Source organism: Anomalospiza imberbis, chromosome 14 (assembly GCF_031753505.1).
Source record: "Anomalospiza imberbis isolate Cuckoo-Finch-1a 21T00152 chromosome 14, ASM3175350v1, whole genome shotgun sequence".
In the NCBI taxonomy this organism is placed as follows: domain Eukaryota; kingdom Metazoa; phylum Chordata; class Aves; order Passeriformes; family Viduidae; genus Anomalospiza; species Anomalospiza imberbis.
This window is the reverse complement of record NC_089694.1, coordinates 18,498,589-18,520,650: the sequence shown is the minus strand read 5'-3', so window position 1 is coordinate 18,520,650 and position 22,062 is coordinate 18,498,589. Positions and strand designations below refer to the sequence as shown.

Genomic DNA, 22,062 nt, shown 5'->3' with positions numbered 1-22,062 from the left:
CTCATTTCCTGCTTTTTCCAAAATGTTCCTATTTCAGGCACTTTCCCTGTGCACCAGGGACAGGCTCCTCGTGAGCCCAAGAAGCCCAGCCCCAGTTTACTGCTCTGCCCTGGGCTTACAGCCCCCCAGAGCTCCCTCCCCACCACCACACTCCATCCTGCTGGGGGAATTCCCAGGAAGGGCTTTGAACATCCCTGGGGCTGGAGCAGGGTCCTGAACCAGCCCAGACCAGTCCCAGCCCTGCAGGAGCAGCAATCCTCTCCCAGATACCCCCATGCTTGAGCCATGTCCTAAATATTCCCCACCTGGAGCCCCTGCCTCCCACAGCAGCTGTGGGGCTCAACAAGCTGTGCCTGGGCTGGGATTTCTGCAGACTCACCTGGGTTTTATAAAGTCACAGAATCACAGGATGGTTTGGGCTAGAGGGACCTTAGAGACCATCTAGTTCCATCAAGACCACCTTCCACCACACCACGTTGCTCCAAGCCCTGTCCAAATGGACTTTGAACACTTAATTTCCTCTCATTATCCCCTCCCTTCCCAAACCACCAGTTGCAGCTGAGCTTAAACAGTTTCTTTTGCCACCTGCCTTGAAGAAAATGGCATTTTCTATGCAATGGTTTAAGTGCCAGGGGATTGTTTGAGCTTTGGAGAGAAGTTCCCCCAGGTGGCCACCCTGCTCCAAGCAAAGGAAGAGACAGAGCACTTCAGGGTAATATATAAATTATGAAAAGACACTTCAGGGGAGACACTGAAAGGGGAAGGAAGAGGAAGAGATACTTCAGGGGAATATATAAATTGCGCTGAAGAGGGTTTGGATAAAGGCTGCAACCCAGATCCTGGTAACAGCAATGCACCAGCTTCTCCTTTCACACCATAATTGTGAACTCACAAACCTTGGATGTCCCCTTGGAGAACATTTTGGGGGCTGCAGAACCAAAGGCTCCAACACCAGAACACTGGCTGGATCCTGATGCCAAATGCTGAGCGTTGCCTTCCATGGGATGCCTTTGGGTGCAGGCTGAATTTCACTTGGAGAGTAAATCAGCTCTGTACAGCTTTGGCTGATTTTACACAGCCTCTCCAAACTGGGAACCTTTCTTCAGAAGCCCAGGGCTTCCTAGCTGGAAATACCCCCCTACAAGCCCAGCTCAGACTAACTTGTATCCAGAGGGGATCATCATTCCAGTTTGATTGCCAGAGAAGCCACAAGCACTCATAATCACAGCTCCAAACAAGCATGTTGATATCCAGCTCTGAATGAATATCTCGGCTTCCAGAGTGTTTTGACTAATATAGTACACATTGACCCAAATTTTGGGAACAAAGAGGCTCATTGATTCAGACTAGGTAGAACACAGCACACTTGTGGGGGATGCATTTGATACGAATTAGAAATTGCTCCCATCAGAGCTGCTTCTGTCCCTCTTCATTACCTCCCCCAGCTGCCTTGCTGGACCAGCCCTGAGAGCCACTGGACATTGTCACCTTATAGGGAAAGGATCACGTCTCATCAGGGATAGGTTTGGGGAACAAAGCAGCATTAGCACATTCTGCTTGTGTTTAACTCCCATTATTTTGTAGAGTGCTTCACGAAACCTTAATTTTTTCCTAAAAGTATTTTCTGCAACTAAATTCCCCTCCATTTTCTTCAGGCAATAAATGAATTTTGTTTACAAAGTACTTCAACAAGGCTTGAAATTTCATTTATGGAAAATGGTCCAAGGCATTTGAAACCATACTAAAATATGGCAATTTCAAGCACTTACCTGTCCCTTCCTGCAAGCCTCCAAATCAAAAGTTACCATGACGACAAAGCCCACTCTCAGTCCAGCAGAATGAATTGGTTTTACATGACGTCATTATTAGCCAGGACCCGAAAAAATTACGCAAATGAGGTGCCCAGACAGCAGGACTGTGAAAAGCCCAAACAAGCAGCACAACAATTACTCTCTAAACTTAGCAAGGGAAGAAAAATGTCACTCAAGTCCCCAGAAATAATTCTGTAAAAGCCACAAAACGTGTTGACCTCCTCTCTGTGTCCCTTGAAGGAAATCTGCCCTGTGAAAACTGTACTCGATTTCCACCCTGAATTTTCCACCCAGTTGCCTGCTCATTCCAGCAGACAGGCACTGGTGTTCCCAGTGGGATGCTAACCCCCAGGAAGCTGGTTTGCACTACACAGCCTGCATGACAACCCAAAAGGGAGAGGAGTGGCTGCTGTGGGTGAAACGCAGCTTCTGGCCACCCTGAGCTCCCCATGGCCAGCACGATGTGCCCTGGAGCATCCTTACCTGTCTTGCTTTGGAAAGACAGGTGTCTGCTAAGGAAGGCAGGAGCCTCCCCTGACATGGAAAAATGTAGACCCCCTTCCTCCAAATTGTTATAAATTTGAAATTAAGGGGGGGGGGAGGGCTCTTAAGCAAAAATATGGGAGCAGGAATAACAGTTCTTTATTAGGGAAGAAAATAAAAAGATAAAATAAACAATTCAGTGAACCAAAACAACACTGACAGTCAGAATACAACATGACACTCTGTTGGTCAGGGTGTTGGCGGCAGTCCAATTGGGAATTACGGCTGCAGCCCTCCTGGAGTATCAGGTGTGGTTGTGTTGGAGCAGTGATCCTCTAGAAAAGGTGTAGTCTTCCTTTGAAAATCCAGTGGAAGAGGCAGCTGTTCCTCTGGGAAATCCAGTGCAGGAAAAGCCGTGCTGGTGTTCCACAAACTCAGGATTATATCCAGGTAGGAATGCTTGGCTCCTCCCTCTGTGCAGAGCATCTCCCAATGGGATGTTATAGTTCTTCTCAGTCATGCAGTGACATTCAGTGGCCCATTATCAGCAGATGTCTCCTCTGAGAGAGGATTGCTTGTGGAAGAGATAAGGAAAACTGCCCACTTAACAGAAGACAACTGCCATACAGATGGCAAATGGAATGCATCTTGCCTTGCAATCTGGGACATTACCCAAGCAGGGAACTCTGCACATCTCTGCTCCTTACCTGGGACATCTGTGGTGACAGACTCCCACCTCAGGGCTTTTTCACCTCTGAATCAAACTTTACATCTCTGGGACAGGGAAAGTTGCTTAGAGATGTTTCCCTTTGTATCACTGCCATCCCTGGAAGTGTCCAAGGCCAGGCTGGATGGAGCTCTGAGCACCCTGCTCCAGTGGAAGGTGTTCCTGCCCATGGTGGGGGGATGGAATGAGATGATCCTTAAGGTCCCTTCAAACCCAGAGCATTCTGTGATTATGTGATAACCACAGTGAGGTGAACCCAACCCTCTCCCCACAATGGGGATGTGAGTGAGGCTCCCCAGTCCCAGCTGATTGAGTGTTCACACTTGACAAGGACTGTATTCTGGCAGCAGCTGCTCTCCAGAGGAGGGAGGGGGAGTCACTCAGCAATGAGTGGTTATAGATGGTTGTTCAAGCATAATAAATCCTCCTTATCAATCCTGCCTCACCACCCATCATGATTTATGCTGGGTGTAATAAAGCAGTAAGAAGTCAAAGGCTAGTTTTACAGGCAGACTGGGGATTAAAGTCAGCCATAGATACTGAAAAAATCACTGTAGCAAAGAGAAATCATAAGAGGAGCCTAAGCAGCTTCCTTTGGATGCTGGGAGATGGGCTGGTGAGTTATGGTCATTTCCAGCACAGGTCTGGGCTGATGTATGGCTGGGCTGGGGTCAGACCATAGACTAACTGCTTCTTAGGCAAGTGTACAGCCTGCATATGATGAGAAAATTGTGTGTTGGCTTCAGAGCATTTTCTATATTATACTGATTTCTGTCTTTTTAAAAATCCAGATCACTGCCTGTTTTTTGGTTTTTGTTTTTGTTTGGTTTTTTTTTTTCTGGATAAACTCATCAATATTAGTTTGTCTCCTATTCTTCACAAAATCCCAAGAAGCACCTTTCTCCTTTCAAGCAAGTTGACACTCTGCTGGGAGCTAGGAGCCTTTGCCTTCTGATTGCCTCATGGACAGACTTTCCCTAGACCATTTCTCAGCTCTAAGCCTGGAGTTTACAGCACCACATCCCAAGGAGAGTTTATAGACCGGAAAGCCTGGCTTCTTTTCCCCAGTTGTGCTATGTGTGTAATAAACAAAATACTGCTTTTTCCTACCAGCCTGTTGTCCCTGACGTCCTTGGACTATCCCTGCTGCAGTCCTGCTTCTCTCAAACCAGTGCTGCCACTGCCTCCACTGCTATTTATGGGGCATCCCAAAGCGCTTTCATGAAGCACCTAATGCTCAGCCAGCTCCTGCACCTCTCCCCTTTGGAAGAAAATCCCCCAGGGGCTGTTTTTCAGTGAGATTTTCTCTCTGCCTGACAGATGTGGTGGTGATGGGGGTGGCACAGCCCTGTTGGCTCAGGGTCCCTGCTGTTCCCAGGCTGGCTGAGTCCCCTGTCCCACCTGAGTGTCCTGTGGCTGTGCCAGCCAAATCCCCGCTGCAGGATCCCTCTGTAGCCCTGGGGTGAGGTGCCGGGGAGGCGTGAACCCCACCTGGACCCTTCCCCTGCAGCAGGGCTCACAGCAGCACACGGCGTAAACACCAGCTTTGCTGGAAATGCTGCAGAGCTGTCCAAGGAGGAGACCTGAGGAACTTCCCACTCCTTTTCCCTGGGGTCAGAGCAGGGCTGGAGCAGCTTCTGCTTCCCCTGAAGCCCTGCCCATGGGGGCACTCCGTGTGGCTGTGGGGTGAAGGGTTTTGCCATGGCTGACACCCACCCCGCCCAGTGCAGGCTCATCAGGTGCCCTGCACACCCTGCTGTGGCTTGGGGGGCACGAGGGGACATCTCCCTGCCCGTGAAGGACACAGAGGCTCTGCCAAGGGAGCTGTCGGATTAAGCCCCTTTCTGACCCAGTGATGGGGCAGCTGAAAGGAGTTTTAAAAACTTTTATTCTATTTTCAGTCTCACCAGAAGGGTGAAACAATACAGATGTTATAATTCACACCATCACAATCAGAAGCCAACTATTTCCTAGTTACAATGCACTGTAAGTGTTTCTTGGCCTATCAGCTTTTTACCACACCATGCTGTAGATGCCTTAAAGCCAAAAATCTAAAATTACTCCTCGTGGGTCCTACTACAATGCATCTTTCATAGTTCTATTTCTCCAAAGTATCCAGTCTTATTTGTGGAGCCATCCTTTGAAACTTGTTTCTAGCCCCATTTCTCTCTCAACAATGTCTGCCCTATTCCATGGCATTTCTAAGTCAGCATTTCTCATCTCAAGGTTTGCATAGGGATGCACACTGTGTGAGCCTTCTGTCAGGCTTTGAGAATTCCCTACAGAATCCATTTCCCACAGGAGCTGAGCACAGCCGTGCTGGGAAGCAGCCCCTGGCTGCTCTGGCTGCTGCTCTCACCTCACCCAGCCGAGGGTGGAAAGGGGCACAGGAAAGCCACAGGAGCTGTTCCCACCTGCAGCCATGTGAGGATGCCCCGAGCAGCCTCTGCAGCTGCTGGGGACAGAATGGATCCCGGGAATACACAATCCTTCCCTGTGCACAGGGGCGACCACAAAGTCTCCAGCCGTGCTCTCCTGCTGTTTTCCTGGCTGCTGATGGATGCGTTGGGTCAGCAGGAACTGAGCAATAAAGAAGTGTTTGCTCACAGGGCAGCCAGCACAGCCACGGCGATGCCTGAAAGCACCTCAAAATAAAACAATATGCTTTCGAGATTTTATTAATATAGGAGGTAATAAAAATGCTGATCTTTATTGGAGGCTTCCAAGGGCAGATATGGAAAATATCCACAAAATGCCCACCCCACTCCCCACGGGGTGAAAACAGTTTTATAAGTTTAGCAAATTAGCTAAAGTTACAGTTTTATAAGTTTAGCAAATTAGCATATTTGACAAAAATCACCAATTAGAGATATAAGAGGTGAGGTAATTTCCCCCTCTCAAAATCCTTCCCTCTCAGATGAAAATGAAACTTTATTTATAAAATATATATCTGAAAGAGCTGTTTTGGAGCCTTGGAATGTGCTTTGTCTTTTTGCCTGTCAGGGTAGCATAAAGGTAGGGAAAACCAGCTACGAATATCAGGCTACAAATATATGTGTAAGGAATAGAGAGAATATACAAAAGAAAAAAAGGCAAAAGTCGTTCAGCATCAAGAGCTCTGGGAAGAGTCCTGCAGATGGGAGCCGTGCAGTGTTGGGCCCACCTGTGTTAGAGGGGGAAGGAAGCAGAGAAGAGAGCTCCTTCTGCAGGAGGAACCCTGCCTTGGTGCTGGGATTTTTGATCATACCACCTCGAATGATGCCTTTATGGGGCTACCTAAAAACAGAGGCCAGGCAAAATGAGGAGAATAAAAAGCAGTTCTATTTATTGAAGGGCCTTCAGGTACATTTCAGGCAGACAAAGCCTTCCCAGGGGGTACACCCAAAATGGACTCATGGGTTTTCATACTTTTCAAACTTATACTTTTTAAGTTTGGTCCATTTGCATATTGGGGTTAATCTTCCAATTGTAGCTTCAGGAAATGAAGTCATTTACCCCCAGTTTGCTCCCCCCAACTCACTTTTGTTTCCATCTCTTGGGGCCTGAGGCAGTGAGGAGTTCTTGATTGCCAGGCCTGGGGAGGAATTGCTGTGTCTGCCCCAAATGGGAAAGCAGCAGCTCACACTGGACATGGAGTTTGGAGTTACACACTAAAGAACTGCAGGGTTACAAACACATGAAAATATAAAAGCCAAAATCCTAAGGCATCATGAATGTGTGAGGGCTGGCTTTGGGGACCTCGACCCATCTCACAAGGAGCTGGTTTGCAGAGGTTTCTGGAACAGCAACGCTTTGAAGGCAGAAGGGAACCACTGTGCCTCAGAGGGCATCCTCTCCTTCACTGTGGGGCTGAGCCATCCCCACTGGCCTGTTTGGGGGAGGAATTATCTGCTCCCCAGCTCCTGGCCCCTCAGGAGCCACACGTGAGCAGCTCTGCCCTCCCCTCACCCCGAGCACTTCTGTGTTATGAGCACCTAATAATAAAACCCAGCCATGGCATTCCTGAGACACCTGTCAGCCTGAGCACTAAGTGCTGGGGTAATAAATACTTGTTCAGCTCTGCCTCTTCTCTGCCAATTCTCCCGGCTCTGTCTGTTTTCATTACTATTTCTTTTCTGTGGACACTGCAATTACATTCTGTTCCTCTTCAGGGTCCTTGTTCTAGGTTCAAATAGAGAAGTGATAATGCAAGGAAGCATTTCACATCACTGTTTATTTTTGTCTTCTGAGTCAGGAAGATCTTTTCAGGCTGGGACCAGCCCTGTGCAGTCTTGATTAGGGAAGGACTCAGGCAGGGGGGCTGGCGGAGTGGTGAGGAAATGGGGGAAAACTTCAGGTTCGAGTTTTTATGGTTTCAGACAGTGGTGGGCTGCTCTTGCCGAGGCCACAAGCCCTGCTCCTCCCTCAGGAAGACATAAGTATGCAGCCTGTGCTGCTCAGGCCCATGATAACACTCCATCTGCCACAGCAGCTGCGAGCCCCAGCTCTCCCAAGCCTCCTCTGTCATCCGAGTCTCGGAGGAAGAGGGAGGATTCAGCTGAATGCAGCAAATTCAAATGCATAACTTTTTATTTTTTTGTTTTTGTCCAAAGTTGCAATATGTTTGGAGATATTGTCCCGCCAGCAAGTCCCGGGTGCAGCATACAGATGGTGCTCAGGGAATCCGGGGAAGGCGGAGGGCGTTTCGTTCCCTCTCCAGGCCTGGAAAAAAACTGATGCTGTCACTGGAGTTATTTTCTTCTCCTGCTACTTCCCAGTGGTAGCTGGGGGGAGGGGGAAGTCCTCATTGAATATGTTGGATTTGGATAAATCAGCAACATTTAGACTAAAAATGCAGAAAAGGGTCCATGGAAGCACTGAAAGTTTCAGGCTTAATGCAATAGGATGAACTTCAGCATTTCTTGCAGGTGATTTGCCCTCTGCTTTTGCATTTGGAAAGATTTACTTAATTTCAGACCTTTCTGCATGGGGAGAAAAAATCCTTCTTTCCATTAGTTGCTAAATATAACATCTCATGGCTCCAAAGGGATGCAGTGGAGTGTCCAAATGAAGCCCCCACACGTTGAACTTCTCTTTCAGCAGACCACACACAGAACATGTCACACTGCCTGGGGGACAGGGCATGTGCTATCAAATACAGCATGTGTAAATCGAATATCCACAGGGGAGCCACAATCAAAACTCCTGCAGGAAAGGTGCCTGAACCATGGTCAATTTGGGTTGAAAGGGAACTGAAAGCCTGCCAATGCCATCCCCTGCTATGGCAGGGACACCTTCCACTGTCCCAGGCTGCTCCAAGGCCTGTCCAACCTGGCCTTGGCCACTGCCAGGCATCCAGGGGCAGCCACAGCTGCTCTGGGCACCCTGTGCCAGGACCTTACCATCCTCACAGGGAAGAATTCCTCTCAGTATCCCATTTAACCCTGCCCTCTGGCAGTTTAGGTCCTGGCCAAGTCTCTTCTTCTGGTCCCTCGAGAAGCAGAAAGTTTGATTCATGTTGTACGCAGAGAAATGCCCAAAAGCTCCCTGGAACAGCAGTGTCTGAGCATGGGTCACCCACTGGGAGGGCAAAGCACCTCAGACTCCTCTCCCACCACTCACATCACCACCACCCTGCCTTCCAGTTGGTCCCCAGCCAGTCTGACTTAACGAACATGGTGCCCTCCAGTCCCCTGTCGTTGGAAGGGAAAGCATTTCAAATGTGACACATTGGGTGTGGGAACCCAGGGCATCCCTCTGGCTGTCCTGGAAGGTCTGGGACCCTGGCAGGGGGTCAGGAGCCCCCTGCACAGAGCCCCGAGAGACACTGTCTCTGATCTCTGTCCATGGAAAAGAGTTTTCAGTCTTTCAGGATGAATTACAAGCTCTGAGTGTTTGATATAAGTAGTAATTAGTGTGGCACGGGTGCAAAAGTAGAATTTTAGGATTCTAGATAAGGGGTTCAAAGGGGGAAAGATGGAGGAAACTGGGTGTGCCTTGTCCTTTTTCTTCTTCTTCATGCCCTCCACGTTTCACTGTGGCGTTGGCATTTTTCTGTTGGTTTGGGCTGGGGACACACTGTTCAACATGGGTGATAGGTATTGGCTCATTATTGTAAATATAGCACACGTAGTTTTTGGTATATAATGTTTGTAACATCCCACTGAGGGGCAGAGCCCCGCACACTGTCCTGCGAGACAGATCTGCTGCAGGTCAGAGAGAAAATATTGTAGATAAGAAGAAATAAACACCCTTGAAAACCAGCACAGACGAATTACAACTCCTTCTTTGGCAGCGGGGCTGAAAGACAGAGACTTTCTACAATCTGGGGAGCATCTGAATATCACAGATCCTGACAATGGGCACCAGGAAATATTCTCAAGCTTTTACTTTCCCCCAGAATATTTTTATTAATGGGTGTCTTGTTTGCTTGTCAGCAGGACAAACCCCTCAAATGGGCAGGTGGTCCAAAGCCCAGAGGATTTGGCTTTGAGAAACAGACCTGGGGAAAATAACCGATGACAAAACCAGGGTTTTTTTTAAAATATGAATTTTTATTTGTTTTGATCAGAGTTCGAGAGAGTGGGTAGAGTGGAACAGCAGAGTGATTTAATTCAGTGAAGAGGTCTAGTCCCACCTTGTGTACTACATCAGGAGGTTAGTAGGTGTCACAAGAGTCCTCCTCCACTCAGCTTGCTGATCTTACTCATGTACTTCTTGTTTCTGACATTTCCTAATCTCTCCTCAGAACTTCACTGTAATTTTTGAGGCATTTCTCTGTTGCTTTAACTTACTGAAAAAGCTAAAAGCTGAAAAAATGGCAGGACTAAAAATCCTGCCAATTAGAATGGGCCTTTTTTTTCTTTTTTCCAGCAAAGGTTGAAAAATACAATTCAAAAATACAAACAGGCATTGAACATTGCACCAAAAAGCATTTGAAATACAGAAAAAAATCTCAGAAAGAAAGAGAGAGAGAGAGAAAGAGAGAGAAACAGAGAGAATAAAGGTCACAGTTTCCATGAGAAATCCCTTAAGAAAGTGGCTATCAGCTACTCAGTAGTGAAAACAAAGTCAACAAAAAATTTTAAAAATGCTTTTTTTTTCCCCTAGATGTTACTTATTTACAGCTGTAATAACAGGATTGTCATGCATTAAACTGCTGCCAGCTAGATCCTTTCTCATAGTGGAGTAAAGAAAGTCTCACAAGATGGAAAACAAAGCTGAGGACGTGCTGGGACACGGGCTGGACCCGAGGCAGTGACAATGGCCACGTTCTCTGATTTGCTGGGCGTGCTCTTTTTCAGGATGGGCTGCCCTGGCGTGGTGCCAGTGCCACTCTGTACCTAAAGGAGCATCTGGTGCCCTCACCTTCAGGTAGGACATTTGCCTGCAGCTATCCCCAAGCCAGCTGACAGTGACAGTCTGTGGATGAAGGGATGCTTGAGGCCACCTGACTGGATTGGGGGGGCTGAGAAACCCCCTCGTGACAGCAGGGAGGAACCCTTCCACTCTAAATGCAGCCTGGCAAAGGCAGTGTGGCAGAGACTCAGATTTCCCAGCTCTGCCCCTACTTTCTGTGCTTGCAAAAATCAAATCATTTGACGTGTGACTGCTGTTACATTTGCTGGGTGCCTCGCAGAAAGACAGGAGGCACCGACAGACTTTTCAGGGGAGACAGAGTGCAGCTCATGGTGCAACACGAGCCAATGGTCTGATCAAGCTGACAGGGCCTCCAAGCAGCACTGAAGAGAAGAGCCAAGAGCCTTCAAAGACTGTGGGAGCACCCTGGCTTGTGCAGCAAACACGAAACCAGGCTTCCCTCTCTCGGCAGATGGGACTGTGAAGGTTTTGTACAGGAGAGATCTGCCCCGGTGGGGAACGGGATAGGGAGGAACGGGACAGAACAGAACAGGACAGAATAGCCAGAACCTGTTTTGTCCTAGAGCTTCACGAGCAAAAACGAGCATCACCCACTCGTGGTGGAGGATGACGGGCTCAGTGCTGGGACCAACCCAAACCCAAGGCTGCAAAGCAGCACAGATTCCTGTGGTGGGAGGCAGGCACACACCCAGGACAAGAATGGGTGACATCCTTCATTCTCCTGGCTGGGACCCCTCAAGGTCCTCGCTGCTGACTGCCACAGGCCCTCTCCAGCAGCAGAGGAGGGAACAGAGGAGCTACAAGTGCAATTGCAGCTTCACTGAATGCTTCTTCTGAGTCAGGGGAGAGGCAGGGGTGATGCTGAGGGAGCTGGTGCTGGGTGCCTCTGTGAGGGGCTGCTCACCACGGCCCCACTGCTCACAGGCCACCCAACATCGGTGTGTGCTCCTGCTCGTGCTGAGATGAGGAGAGCAGCAGCAGCTCCCCCGGACACCTCCCACAATGCTCACACAGGCAGGTATCCCTGCATCCCGCCTGCACCAGCAGCGAGCAGAGGCCAGCACTCCCCTGAGCTAGGCAGGAGAGGCCAAGGTGTTCCTCTGGCCAGGGACAGCTGCAGTGGATCCCACCAGGTTTTGTGCCCCCTCCTGAAGCAGACTGAGGGTGGAGACCTCACCCTGCACATTCCCTGGTTGTGCAATGGGGTGAGGAGCAATTGCTCTGTAGCACTCTGCTGTTTAAAAAGCCATCTCAGGAACATCCCCGTGTCCAGGGGGTGTCCAAGGGCTGTGTTGGGGCAGCTGGGACACTGGGGACCTGTTTTCCTGAAAGATATTGGGCAGCACTGCCGGCAGGGACCTTGCTCCATGCAACAAGCCTGCACTGAGCCCCTAGAGTGGGAGGAGGCTCTTCTCCCTTGTTCCCTTTATTCCCTGTGCCTCCCAAAGCCCGGTGGAGAGGGTTCACCTCACTCTAGAAGATTCAGCAAAGAGAATGAGAAGGAAGTAAAATAATTAAAAGTGACTATTTCAAAGACAAAGAGGTTTGACATTTAGATGTAAAGAGTTTGTGGGCATAAATATACACACACATGCATGTATATATATATAAATATATAAATATGTAAAAACCTTTGGCTGATGGAACAATAACAAGGTCAAACAGTAAATATTTATACCTGGAAGCCATCAATCTCATCTGTGCTGTGGCCTCTTGCCAAGACTACTTTCAGAAGTAGTTTAGCTTGATATGGGGAGGATTAGTGAGTTGCTTGGGTGTTTTTTTCTTCCTACTTTAATATTAATAGAGCATTTATGTTTCCATCAATGTGTCCTTTGCCCTGGTTGAGCCCTCCCCAACCTCAGCAAGAACTGTGGAAATGTTTCTCTGCACTTTGCAAAATCCACACAGGTGTCTGATCGGCTGGGCTGGTGTGGCCCCAGGGGAGGGAAAAAATTTGGGGAGGAGGGTCTGGAGTGGGGGCTGGCCTGACACTATGTGCTGGGACAGCCCCATCCCATCTCTCCACCACTCCCAGGACCAAGAACGTGGAAGGGGGGCACTAGCACATCCCTGCCAAACCTTTCCCAAGGAAAACCTGCTGGGAGGGCACCCTCTGTGCTGCAGAACTCTACTGGATCCCCTGTCAGAGGCAGCAGCCCCAGGCTTCTGAAGGTCTCAAAGAGGTTCTCAGCAGAGCAGAGGCTCTTCCTAGGAGAGGTGACCTGCAGCAGGAGAAACTCTTTCCTGGGATGTGATGTGATGTCATCCTCCCCAGGGACTGCTGAAAGGAATCCAAGACACGGACAGAAGAAATCAAGGATGAAAACTGGATGCACCTGGTGTCCCTAGGATGGGCCAACAGGGACAGGCTGGGGACAATCTTGTGCCTGGCAATAGCAAGCCTGGGCTCTGCTCGCACAGGGATGTCCTGCAGCAAACAAAGCAGGACCCTGCCAGTGCCACTGAGCTGGCAGGGATCAGGACGGGGGCACCGTGCTGGCTGTGGTGCAGCCAGCTGTGCTGAGGCTGAGCTGGCTGCACAAAGGAGAGCAGGGGAGCTCTGTCTTGAGAGTCACAGCCCTGCTGGGTGATGTTTGAGAAGCTTTCAAGGTGTTCTGTGAGGGTAACTTCACCAGACCCTTGGGAGAACAGGTGGCACTGAGGGACCACCTCTGCCCAGCCCTCTCCTTCCATCCTACAGGGATGTTCTCCATGCTGACACCAAAGTGGAACTCTCAGTGACCACATGCTGCTGTCCCTGCCTGCTGAGGGACCCCAGAGGAGCTGTCCCTGCCTCCCCGGGCTGAGCTCTCTGCTGCCCATGTGCAGTTTCAGTAGAGGGAAGGGGCGAGCTGCCCATGCCAAAATGTCCCTCTGACATTTCCAGCAGCAATGAAGCTGCAGGCTGGGACTGCATCGTGTGTTTTCCACGTGGTGTGAGCTGCAAAACAAGAGTGCAGACCAACAGCTCATTTTTAGCACCCTAAAAGACTTCTAACTCCTGCCTGGGAGAGTCTCTTCAAGTCAGGGAAGTTTGGGCCTTACCAGAAGAAAAGAAATACTGGAGTCTTGAGGTTCACAGTGCCCACTCTCTGCACAACTGTGGGTTATGTTATCAGTGGTCATATACAGATGAATTTCTCTACAGATCAGCTATAAAAGTGGAACCGTTATGTGCTATCACAGCAAGCCTAAAACTCCAGTAATTGATGCTGGATTAGCTCTGGCCTGGCAAGCACTTAGAAGAAGCCCCCATCAACAGCCTCGTGTTAACTGGGAGGGAAAAGTCCTAATTTGAGTCACTGACAGTTTTATAAAAAAGAACATTATCTTCTCTGTGATGTCTGCTGGCAGGAGATGTTAAACCACTTATTTATAACTATCTTCCCGAAATGCTTTCCTGCTTGGAAGCCAAACTAGAAATCCTGTTTGGTTTGTTGTCTTTAACCAAAGGATGCCGGTATTTCTGCTTCCAGCTGGCAGCGAGACTCAGAGCCCCTGCCAGGCTTTGCTTGGGAATAGACTTGGCTTTCGAGGCGTGCTCACACAGCACAGGAAGGCAGCCTTTACCAGGCTCCGTTTTTGGAAGAGCCAGCAGATGGGTGGCACGGGCAAGCCAGATCAGTGGGCAGTGCCCGGGGCAGGGACAGAGGGGAGGACTGTGGGGAGGGGCAGGCAGGAATTCACCCCGACTGCTCATCGACAGGGATTGGATCACTGCAGGGAGGAGGGAGGCAGGGAGGGAGCTCAGGAGCTGCCCGACTGCTGTGTCCAGCACTTCAGGGAGACCCAGCCCTTCTCCTGGGCATCACCCCACAGCACTGAGCCCAGCTGGCCTGGGCAGGCAGCAAAGGCAGCCCCAGGGTGCTTGGGCTGCTGAGGAGCCGATGGTAAGAGCTGACACCTCACTGTGTCCAGTTCTGGCCCCTCAGTTTGGGAAGGACGTTGAGATTCCTGAATGTGTCCAGAGGAGGCAACGAGGATGGGAACACAAACCCTGTGAGGAACACTGAGGGAGCTGGGGGTGCTCAGCCTGGAGAAAAGGAGACTCAGGGGTGGCCTCATCACTCTCCACAGCTCCTGAAAGGTGGCTGTGCTCAGGTGGGGTTGGGCTCTTTCTCCAGGCAGCACTGACAGAACCAGAGCACACAGCCTTAAACTGCAGCAGTGGAAGTTTAGGTTAGATGCTGGAAATAAATTCTTCACTGAAAGAGTGATTTGGTGCTGGAATCATCTACCCAGGGAGGTGGTGGAGCCACCGTCCCTGGACATTCAAAAAAATCCTGGACGTGGCACTCAGTGTCATGGTTTAGTTGATGAGGAGGTGTTAGGTCATTGGTTGGACTAGATGATCCTAAAGGTTTTTTCCAACCTAATTAATTCTATGATTCTGTGACAATTTATGGAGAACTCTACAAAGCAGACACTGACAGACAGTGACATGGCTCTTGGAGGAAAAAGGATTTTGGGGAATTCCCAGGCTAGCAGAGGAAACCACCTTTGCAGCAGGGCCAGCTAATCAGCTAAGTCATTGGATGCAGCATTTAAACTTGCTGTAATTCCATTAGTAAACACAACATACTCTTTGTGACCATTTTATTGTGTTGGTTCTGCTTGTTGTAGGGTTTCTATTCCATTCACTTAGGCCTGAGTATTATAGTGACATGAATGTTTTATGAGATACTCTTCATCTAGCTTATTTAAGAAAATGTTTCCAAACCAGACAGCTGTAGCCCTTCCCACTGCCCAGGGAGCAGAAGGGTGGCAGGAAGGGAACTCACTGCTGGAGGGAGTGTGGGGGGTGCCTCGGGGGTGAGGGGCTTGGGGACACGTCCAGGCAGGGATGGGGCAGCTGGGGTGTCATAGTGGGGTGGCTGCAGCAGCAGCAGGAGGCCCAGCAGGCAGAACCAGGTGCCAAAGAAGCCAGATGTCCTCCCTGCCCAGCAGAAGGGCTGGGGATTGTGCACCCTCCCCTCTTCTCCTCCACCCTGATGCTGCAGGCAGAGTGGGAGAGCTCCTGGGTCTTCCCAGCCACCAGGGAGCCCCTGGGGATGAAAGGCACTGTAGAAATGACATGGTTTGGGCTGCAGATGCTGTGAGAGAGGATGCGGACAGAGCTGGTTTCCTTAGCAGCAGTTTGTGTGTGTGGGGGGGGATGGTTCTGGTTCCTCCTTCCTGATGGTACCAGCCATGTGGATGTGCCTGTGGGCTCAACACCCTGGGGCTGGGCTCAACATCTCCAAACTCCTCTCCAAATCTCAGATGTAGGAAAGGGGAATGACTGCACTGCTGTTGAGCCGGTGAGGTTGATAAGGGACAGGCAGGACATGCACCAGTGCCACCCACGCTGCAGGACAAAGTGCCCTGGCCTTCCTCACTCCATCCTGATGCCCCCAGGGATATTCCAGGTGGGACAAATCCTTTGCCTTGTGCTCAGCCCTGTTCCTGCACGGGCAGGGGGAAGCTAAGGCTGGCACAGGGGCTCAAAGCAATGCTGAAGGCATCACCCTGGGGGTCCTGGGGCCTTGGCTTGGCTGCATGTGCTGGGGGCAGCTCTGGGGGTCAGAGGGAGGCCAAAGAAAGAGGGGTGCACCCCTCTGTGGCAGCAGGACTGTGATACCCCAGGAATCATCAGGCAGAGGATGTCCCTCCTTGTAGGCGGACAGTGTGCCCATGGATCCAGGGACAGATGGCTTGGATGTCCCCACTTTGTGCTGCTGCTGGGAAAGGGACAAACACTGGTTTGGGTCCTCTGTGGTGGTCAGGAAGGGAGAAAAAGCCTCTCTCCAAGGCACTGGAGGGCTTTCCTTGGAATTGTGTGCAGTGTTAGACTGGGCCTTACCTCAGTTGCATTGTGGGATGGCACCTGGCTGACATGGCTCTGTGGGACAGCAGTGTCACCCTGCTCTCCAAAGAGCCCCTTCTGCTGTTTTCCTGCGGTGCTGAGGATGCACCAGTTCACCAGGGGCAGGGAGAGTCTTGGGGACCACCTGTCCCCTGCCTCATCCCCGTGGCAGGTCCCACAGGGAACATCTTGCACTGGAGCAGGGATTTACCACGAGCTGGACTTCCCCAGGCTGGGCTCCTCCCCATCAGCGTGGTTGACCCAAGAGGAGGGAGCTTCCCTGCCTAAATCCACCTGTGAGCACTGAGGCACCAAGGAGGGCTGCTGAGCAGCCAGAGGAAGATGAAGGGGAAGCTGGAAGAAGGGGCTGGGACAGAGAGGATCTGCTAAGAAGGATAAGTGGATGGGGCCATAAGAGAAAGTGACAGACCATCCACCTGGACAGGAGCTCTGTGGTTTCCAGTCCTGATGCTGGGTGGTGCAGCCTCACAGCTGCCATCTCCTGCAAGGCTTGGTAAAGCTCCTGCCTGGACTCCCTGACTGATGCTGAGAAAAATGATTTCTCTGGTAGGAACGACACTTCCTGCTAACATGAATTGCCCCAAGAGTGCAGGATGCCAGCCAGACAGGACCTTTCTGGTCTGGAGAGACCAAACCAGCTGGGCTTGGTGAAGACAGAGAGGAAGGAGACCTGCAATACCTACAAGATGCTGCCACCCCTGCAATAGCTCTGGGGAGCACAGCAGTGGTAGGATTGCCCCAGCAGGCACTGGTCCACAAGCTGGCCCGTGCCAGGCTGCTCCCCTGTCCCCGCAGATGACCTGCTCACCTGCACTCACAGCCCAGGTGCTGGACCCAGCAGGAAGTGCCAGGCACTGAAGAGAAGCCTGGCTGAGTGACAGACACACCCTGCAGCCAGGTGTCCCAGAGCATCCCCCATGCTAGGGCAGCCCATCACAGGGGAGGAGGAGCCCACAGCAGCAGCATGAAATGGCAGAGGCATGAAGACCATGGGGACCACAGGAGGTGGCAGAGGAGAGATGGCAGCACAGGGTGACTTGGTCAGATGGGTGACAGCAGATTTAAGATGTTAGAGGCACAACTTGTTATGATCCCTTATTTTTTTTTTTAGCTTTCATCATCAAAGTAAACAAAACCAAAGTATATATGGGATTAAATTAAAATCGCAGTTCTGTTTACATTATAAAAGAGTGACATAATAATAATAATAATAATAATATCAAATGAACAATAATAATTAAACAAAACAAGAAAAGAAGAAAGCCCTGGAGAATTCCTGCTGGGATGATGCTCACTGATGGAAGGTTTGTGTGACCTGTTTTATTGTTTGGGGATCATTCCCTTGATAGCTGACTCCCGGTTCACATAGGTGGCCCAGTAAACCAAGTTGAAAATGGCAAAGAGGACTGGGAAGACGATGCGGGACATCTTGTCTACCTTGCTGACGCTGTTGTAGGTCTTCTTGCTCTCGGGGAGCTTCTCCTCCAGGCGGGGCATCTTGGGGGGCACGCTGGTGGCAGTGGCAGTGGCAGCAGCACTCTTGGAGATGGTGGGCAGGCCGGGCTCCTTGGAGATGTTCAGGGCGTAGGTGGTGCCAACGATGTTGTAGGTGTTGTTGGTTTTCTTGGCCAGCGCCAGCGGCTCCTTTTTCTAGGGGAGGTGGAAGGGGGAAACAAACAACAAACAAACAGAGCTGAAGGGGCAGAGAATGGCACGGAGAACGTTTTGTGCTCTGAGTTTACCTGCTCGTCCGGGTGAGAAGGTGGAGAAAGGCGTGAGGAGCAGAGGCCAGGAAGGGAGGAATGTACCTTGTGAAAGAAGAATGGCAAAAAGGAATGACACCCCGTGCGGCCATCCTTGGGGAAGAACTGGATTTTCTGCTTGGCTGGCTGCTTCCTGGGTCAGGTGAGAGGAGGACACAGCACACAGGATTACAGCTTGATTTTATTTATTGGTGGTAAAAAGCTATATTAAGAATATGGGCAACAGCATTGCAGTATTTTTGCATCGTATTTCAATGTCCTGAGTTCCTCACAGGAACACCTTACGATTTAACATAACGATGTTTAAATTGTTTCTGGAACCCTTTAGAGCACCTCATGATCCACCCAGGTCAGATACAGAACAGATGGAAGGCATTTGCACCAACCAGGATTTGTGGAATGCTCAACACAGCACTACAGGGCAGAGGGAAGCCTTTCCTCCTGCCTTCCTACCCAAGGGATGCTGAAAATCATGGGAAGTGAGGAAATCCCTCCCACAGGGCTCTGGGGGACAGCATTTGTGCTGCAGTGAGGACAAATTGCAAAGAGAATGGCACCAGAGGCCCCTGTGTGTCAGATGTGATGAGGGCGAATGCTGGGGACAGACAGCTCAGGTGTTCATGAGGATGGGTGGGCAGGAAGATGGACCTAGGGGGTCATGACAGGTGTTGCCCCTACTCTGGGGATCTTCCTGCTGCTGCCAGGGGCCTGAGACCAGCTGCACTGGGTTGTATAAAGCAACCCAAGGCTACAAGGAGAAGGCCACTGAATGAAATCTGCACTCAGGTGCCCCACGGGTGCCCCCTGCTACACCAAGAGCCAGCACCAGACACAGCAGTGCCTCATGGTGGGACTCTGGTCTCTAAACTCAGAACAAGGTGTGCCTTTGCATGACTTTTTTCTCAAAAGCAACTCAAAAAAGGTGAGGCTCATCCAGGCATTTCCCAGGGCTGCTGGGCATGGTCATGCATGTTCCTCTGAAGGAAGCACTTCAGGAGGACAGAGGGCAGCCAGCAGGACCTGTCCCTGTCCTCACACTGCCCTGGGAACTGGGCAGCACCGGGAGCTGGAAGGGCCAGATCTGCCCAGTCTCTGCTCTGCAGAGACTGTCCCAGGGGTTTGGCTTTCAGTGTTGCACTTCCATTTAAAATGTGTCAACAGTCACCATGGATATTCCTGGTTACCTTAGGAAATGAATTTTCTACAAGGATTTTCAGAGGCACTAAAAGCAGACTTCTGTGCAATCTTTAAACCCCTCTCCAATAACACCACAGCCAGACAGCCTTGTAATAATGTCAGCAAGTACAGAAAGTAACTTTTTAGGAGGAGGTCTAGATGTCTTCAGGCTCCAGACCAGACTAAACCACTGTTTGGACCATATTCACAGTATTTTGTGGTCTTTAACAATTAACTGAGTCTGGTTCTGCAGTCATTAGAGCCATGTTAACACATTCCCTCTGCACAGCAGGTGAACTTTTCCTGCTAAAGAACTGACAAAAAGCAAGTAAAGGGCTAAAGATGCTTCACCTATTAAAACACTTAAATATGCTTAAGTAAGATTACTTATTAACACAGCTACAAGAGGCAATAAAATAATTAAAAATCAGTAATGAAAAACAGATTGTTGTTCGCAGAACGTGATTGGCAGTGCACTGTGATTATCTTGGTATTAATCAGCCATGTTATTCATTAGAGGAATAAGATGAATAGAGACATGACATTTTCAACCTGGACAGCTTTCCTGCCCCAGAACTTGGAAAGTGGATCCATATGAAAACAGCTGGAATGGAGTAAAGTCAGGCCAGTCTGGGTGCTGTGGGTGGTGACAGCGAGCTGCTGCTCCCAATAGTGTGATCCAGAGACCCCAAGCATTAATTTGGGCTTCCCTGGACCTCAGATCAGGATGTTCAGGTAGAGCAGAGGCTTGGGAACCTCCAGCCAGGGCCTTTTCCCAGATGCCCATGGAGTCCCCACCCTGGTCAGAGCTGGGAGCACCCAGAACACCCACGCTGCCTACCCCACGGCATGCATGTGCCCTCCATGTGTTCTGCCCCTGAGATGTCAGAGAAATGGTTCAGCCTGTTTGCTGGGCTTTATAAACAAGTTTTTCAGGCAAGATTTTGACAATCAAACAAAGCAAAATGTGCTTGTTGCTGTCTGCTGCAAAGTAGCTCCCAGCCTTCACCCTGCACCTTCATCTGTGAGGAATTCCACATCCTCCTGAAACAGAAGGAAAGAGTGGATAAACAGGAGGAACCCCCCCATTTGCTTTGAAAACTTGTCCTATTTAAAACGTCTATTTTGCAAAGCAATTCCTGCATTTATGGCCCCATTGAGGCACAGGAAGACTGAATTGCTGCACAAGATGTCCTTGTGCTGGTCTCCTGAGGGAAAATCTGTAGAATCTGGTGTAGAGATAAATCTGTTCCCTCGATAGTGCAGTCTGACAAGTTGTTTAGCAACACACACACTGGAAAATAATAGTATTTTTTGCTAAATATTCTTGTCTTCGAGCCTCTCTGCTGAGGAACTAACAACAGAGCACCTAAATTATAGGAACTACTGCTTCTGTCCTGTGATTTGCTCGAGATTTAGTTCTCTGTACCTGCTCCTGGGCAGGAGAAAATTCGGACTGGAAGCACTATGCCTCTGACAGGCAACCCTGAAAGTCACCGGTATCTGCAGAACTTGGGAAATCCAAGTATTTGCCACTTGTCATTCTAGAGAGAAGTCACTTTAATGACCCCCAAGCAGCTCCAGTCTCTGACATACCTGTATCCCATAACTCAAAGCCCAGCAGCTGCAGTTGCTGTTGCAGCAAAGGTATCATTCCTTCCCCACAGCAAGCCAAAATTCCTCCTGCAGCCTGCCAGAGACTTGATCATTCAGATTATATGGGACTGGTCCCAATGATCTTATGCTCCCTGGATCACCAGACAAAGAGTTTGGATGGTTGGATGGATTAAATGATCAGCCCAACACGCCACAAGTGATGAGAGAAAAGAAGGTGAACTGCTGCTGAAGAATGATTCATGGACTGTACTGAATGTGCTGAGGACATAAATCACTGGCAGTGTTATCACAGAATCCATTAGGTTGGAAAAGATCTCTGGGATCCTCATGGAAATTATGGAGATTTTAAGTGCAGAGAACACAGGACACATGGGCTGCAGAGCATGACCAGCAGGGAAAATCCCAGCAAAAACATATTGACCATAGTGAGACAGACAAAAAACAGAAGGGTCTGAACCATCCTGAGCCCTGAAGACTTCAACCTGGTTGAAAATGGTGGCCTGTCAAGGTTGGTTCTAATTCCTCTAGGATTGGAACAAAGACACCACAAATGGAAAGAAACAAAGGAAAAAGAAAAATTATTCCCAAGGGAGCTGCATCAAAGGGCAAAGTTGAGAATTGCTGAAGAGTGAGTTGCACAAGAAGCCAGGCTTTATCCAGCCAGTAGAAAAGGCAACTCATGCATGATTTTCTTAGTAAAAAGTACATTAAAAGCCTGGACCTAACCTCACCATGCACTGAAGAACTATTGTCTTATGACAAAAATAGAGATCCAGGATTATTGCTCTGTCCAAAGCATGTTCTGTTTTTATATATCTGACTGCAGATACTCTTACTGGTTTTGTTGCTTCTTGACACCCAGAATTTCAGGGCAACGTCATTCAGGCACAGATACAGAGCTACATCGGGTTTTATGCACAGACATGGCATTGCAGGCAGAAGTGGGTTTAAGTGTCTTCCAAGAATCCAAAGCATCTTCCATCCTGAGGAACAGAAAATGCTTTTTGTGGTAAACTCACTGGTAAATGTCATCCTTGCAGTTTCCCAGCAGCGAATTCACCGTTGCTTGTTCTCTCTTTGGATCCTCACTGTCACAGCCACTCAAGAAATTACCTTGAGGTGGCCATGCTTGTGGCTGGGATGGTGGAAGGATCTCTCTGTCCAGACACAGCCCTGCTGTCCTGAAGTGGATCCTTTTTACAAGGTATTTTGAGGATGATGGAGCTCGGGAGCTTTGCTGGCTACTGAACCCACCCA

The 22,062-nt window shown here is 49.7% G+C and overlaps 2 protein-coding genes across 7 annotated transcripts in view; one reads left to right on the top strand and one right to left on the bottom strand.

Annotated features, from left to right (window-relative positions):
- The window catches only part of LOC137482717 (mitochondrial fission factor homolog B-like), a 214,641-nt gene that overhangs the window by 143,323 nt on the left and 49,256 nt on the right, over nucleotides 1-22,062 (top strand). The window lies entirely within an intron of this gene.
- Nucleotides 17,282-22,062, bottom strand: part of LOC137482710 (gamma-aminobutyric acid receptor subunit alpha-3-like) — a 107,380-nt gene continuing 102,599 nt past the window's right edge. For both annotated transcript variants that reach the window (XM_068205237.1, XM_068205238.1), the window contains exon 10: nucleotides 17,282-17,899. In XM_068205237.1, the coding sequence (XP_068061338.1) occupies nucleotides 17,570-17,899 (330 nt within the window). In that variant the 3' untranslated portion in view covers nucleotides 17,282-17,569. The remainder of the gene's footprint in view (nucleotides 17,900-22,062) is intronic.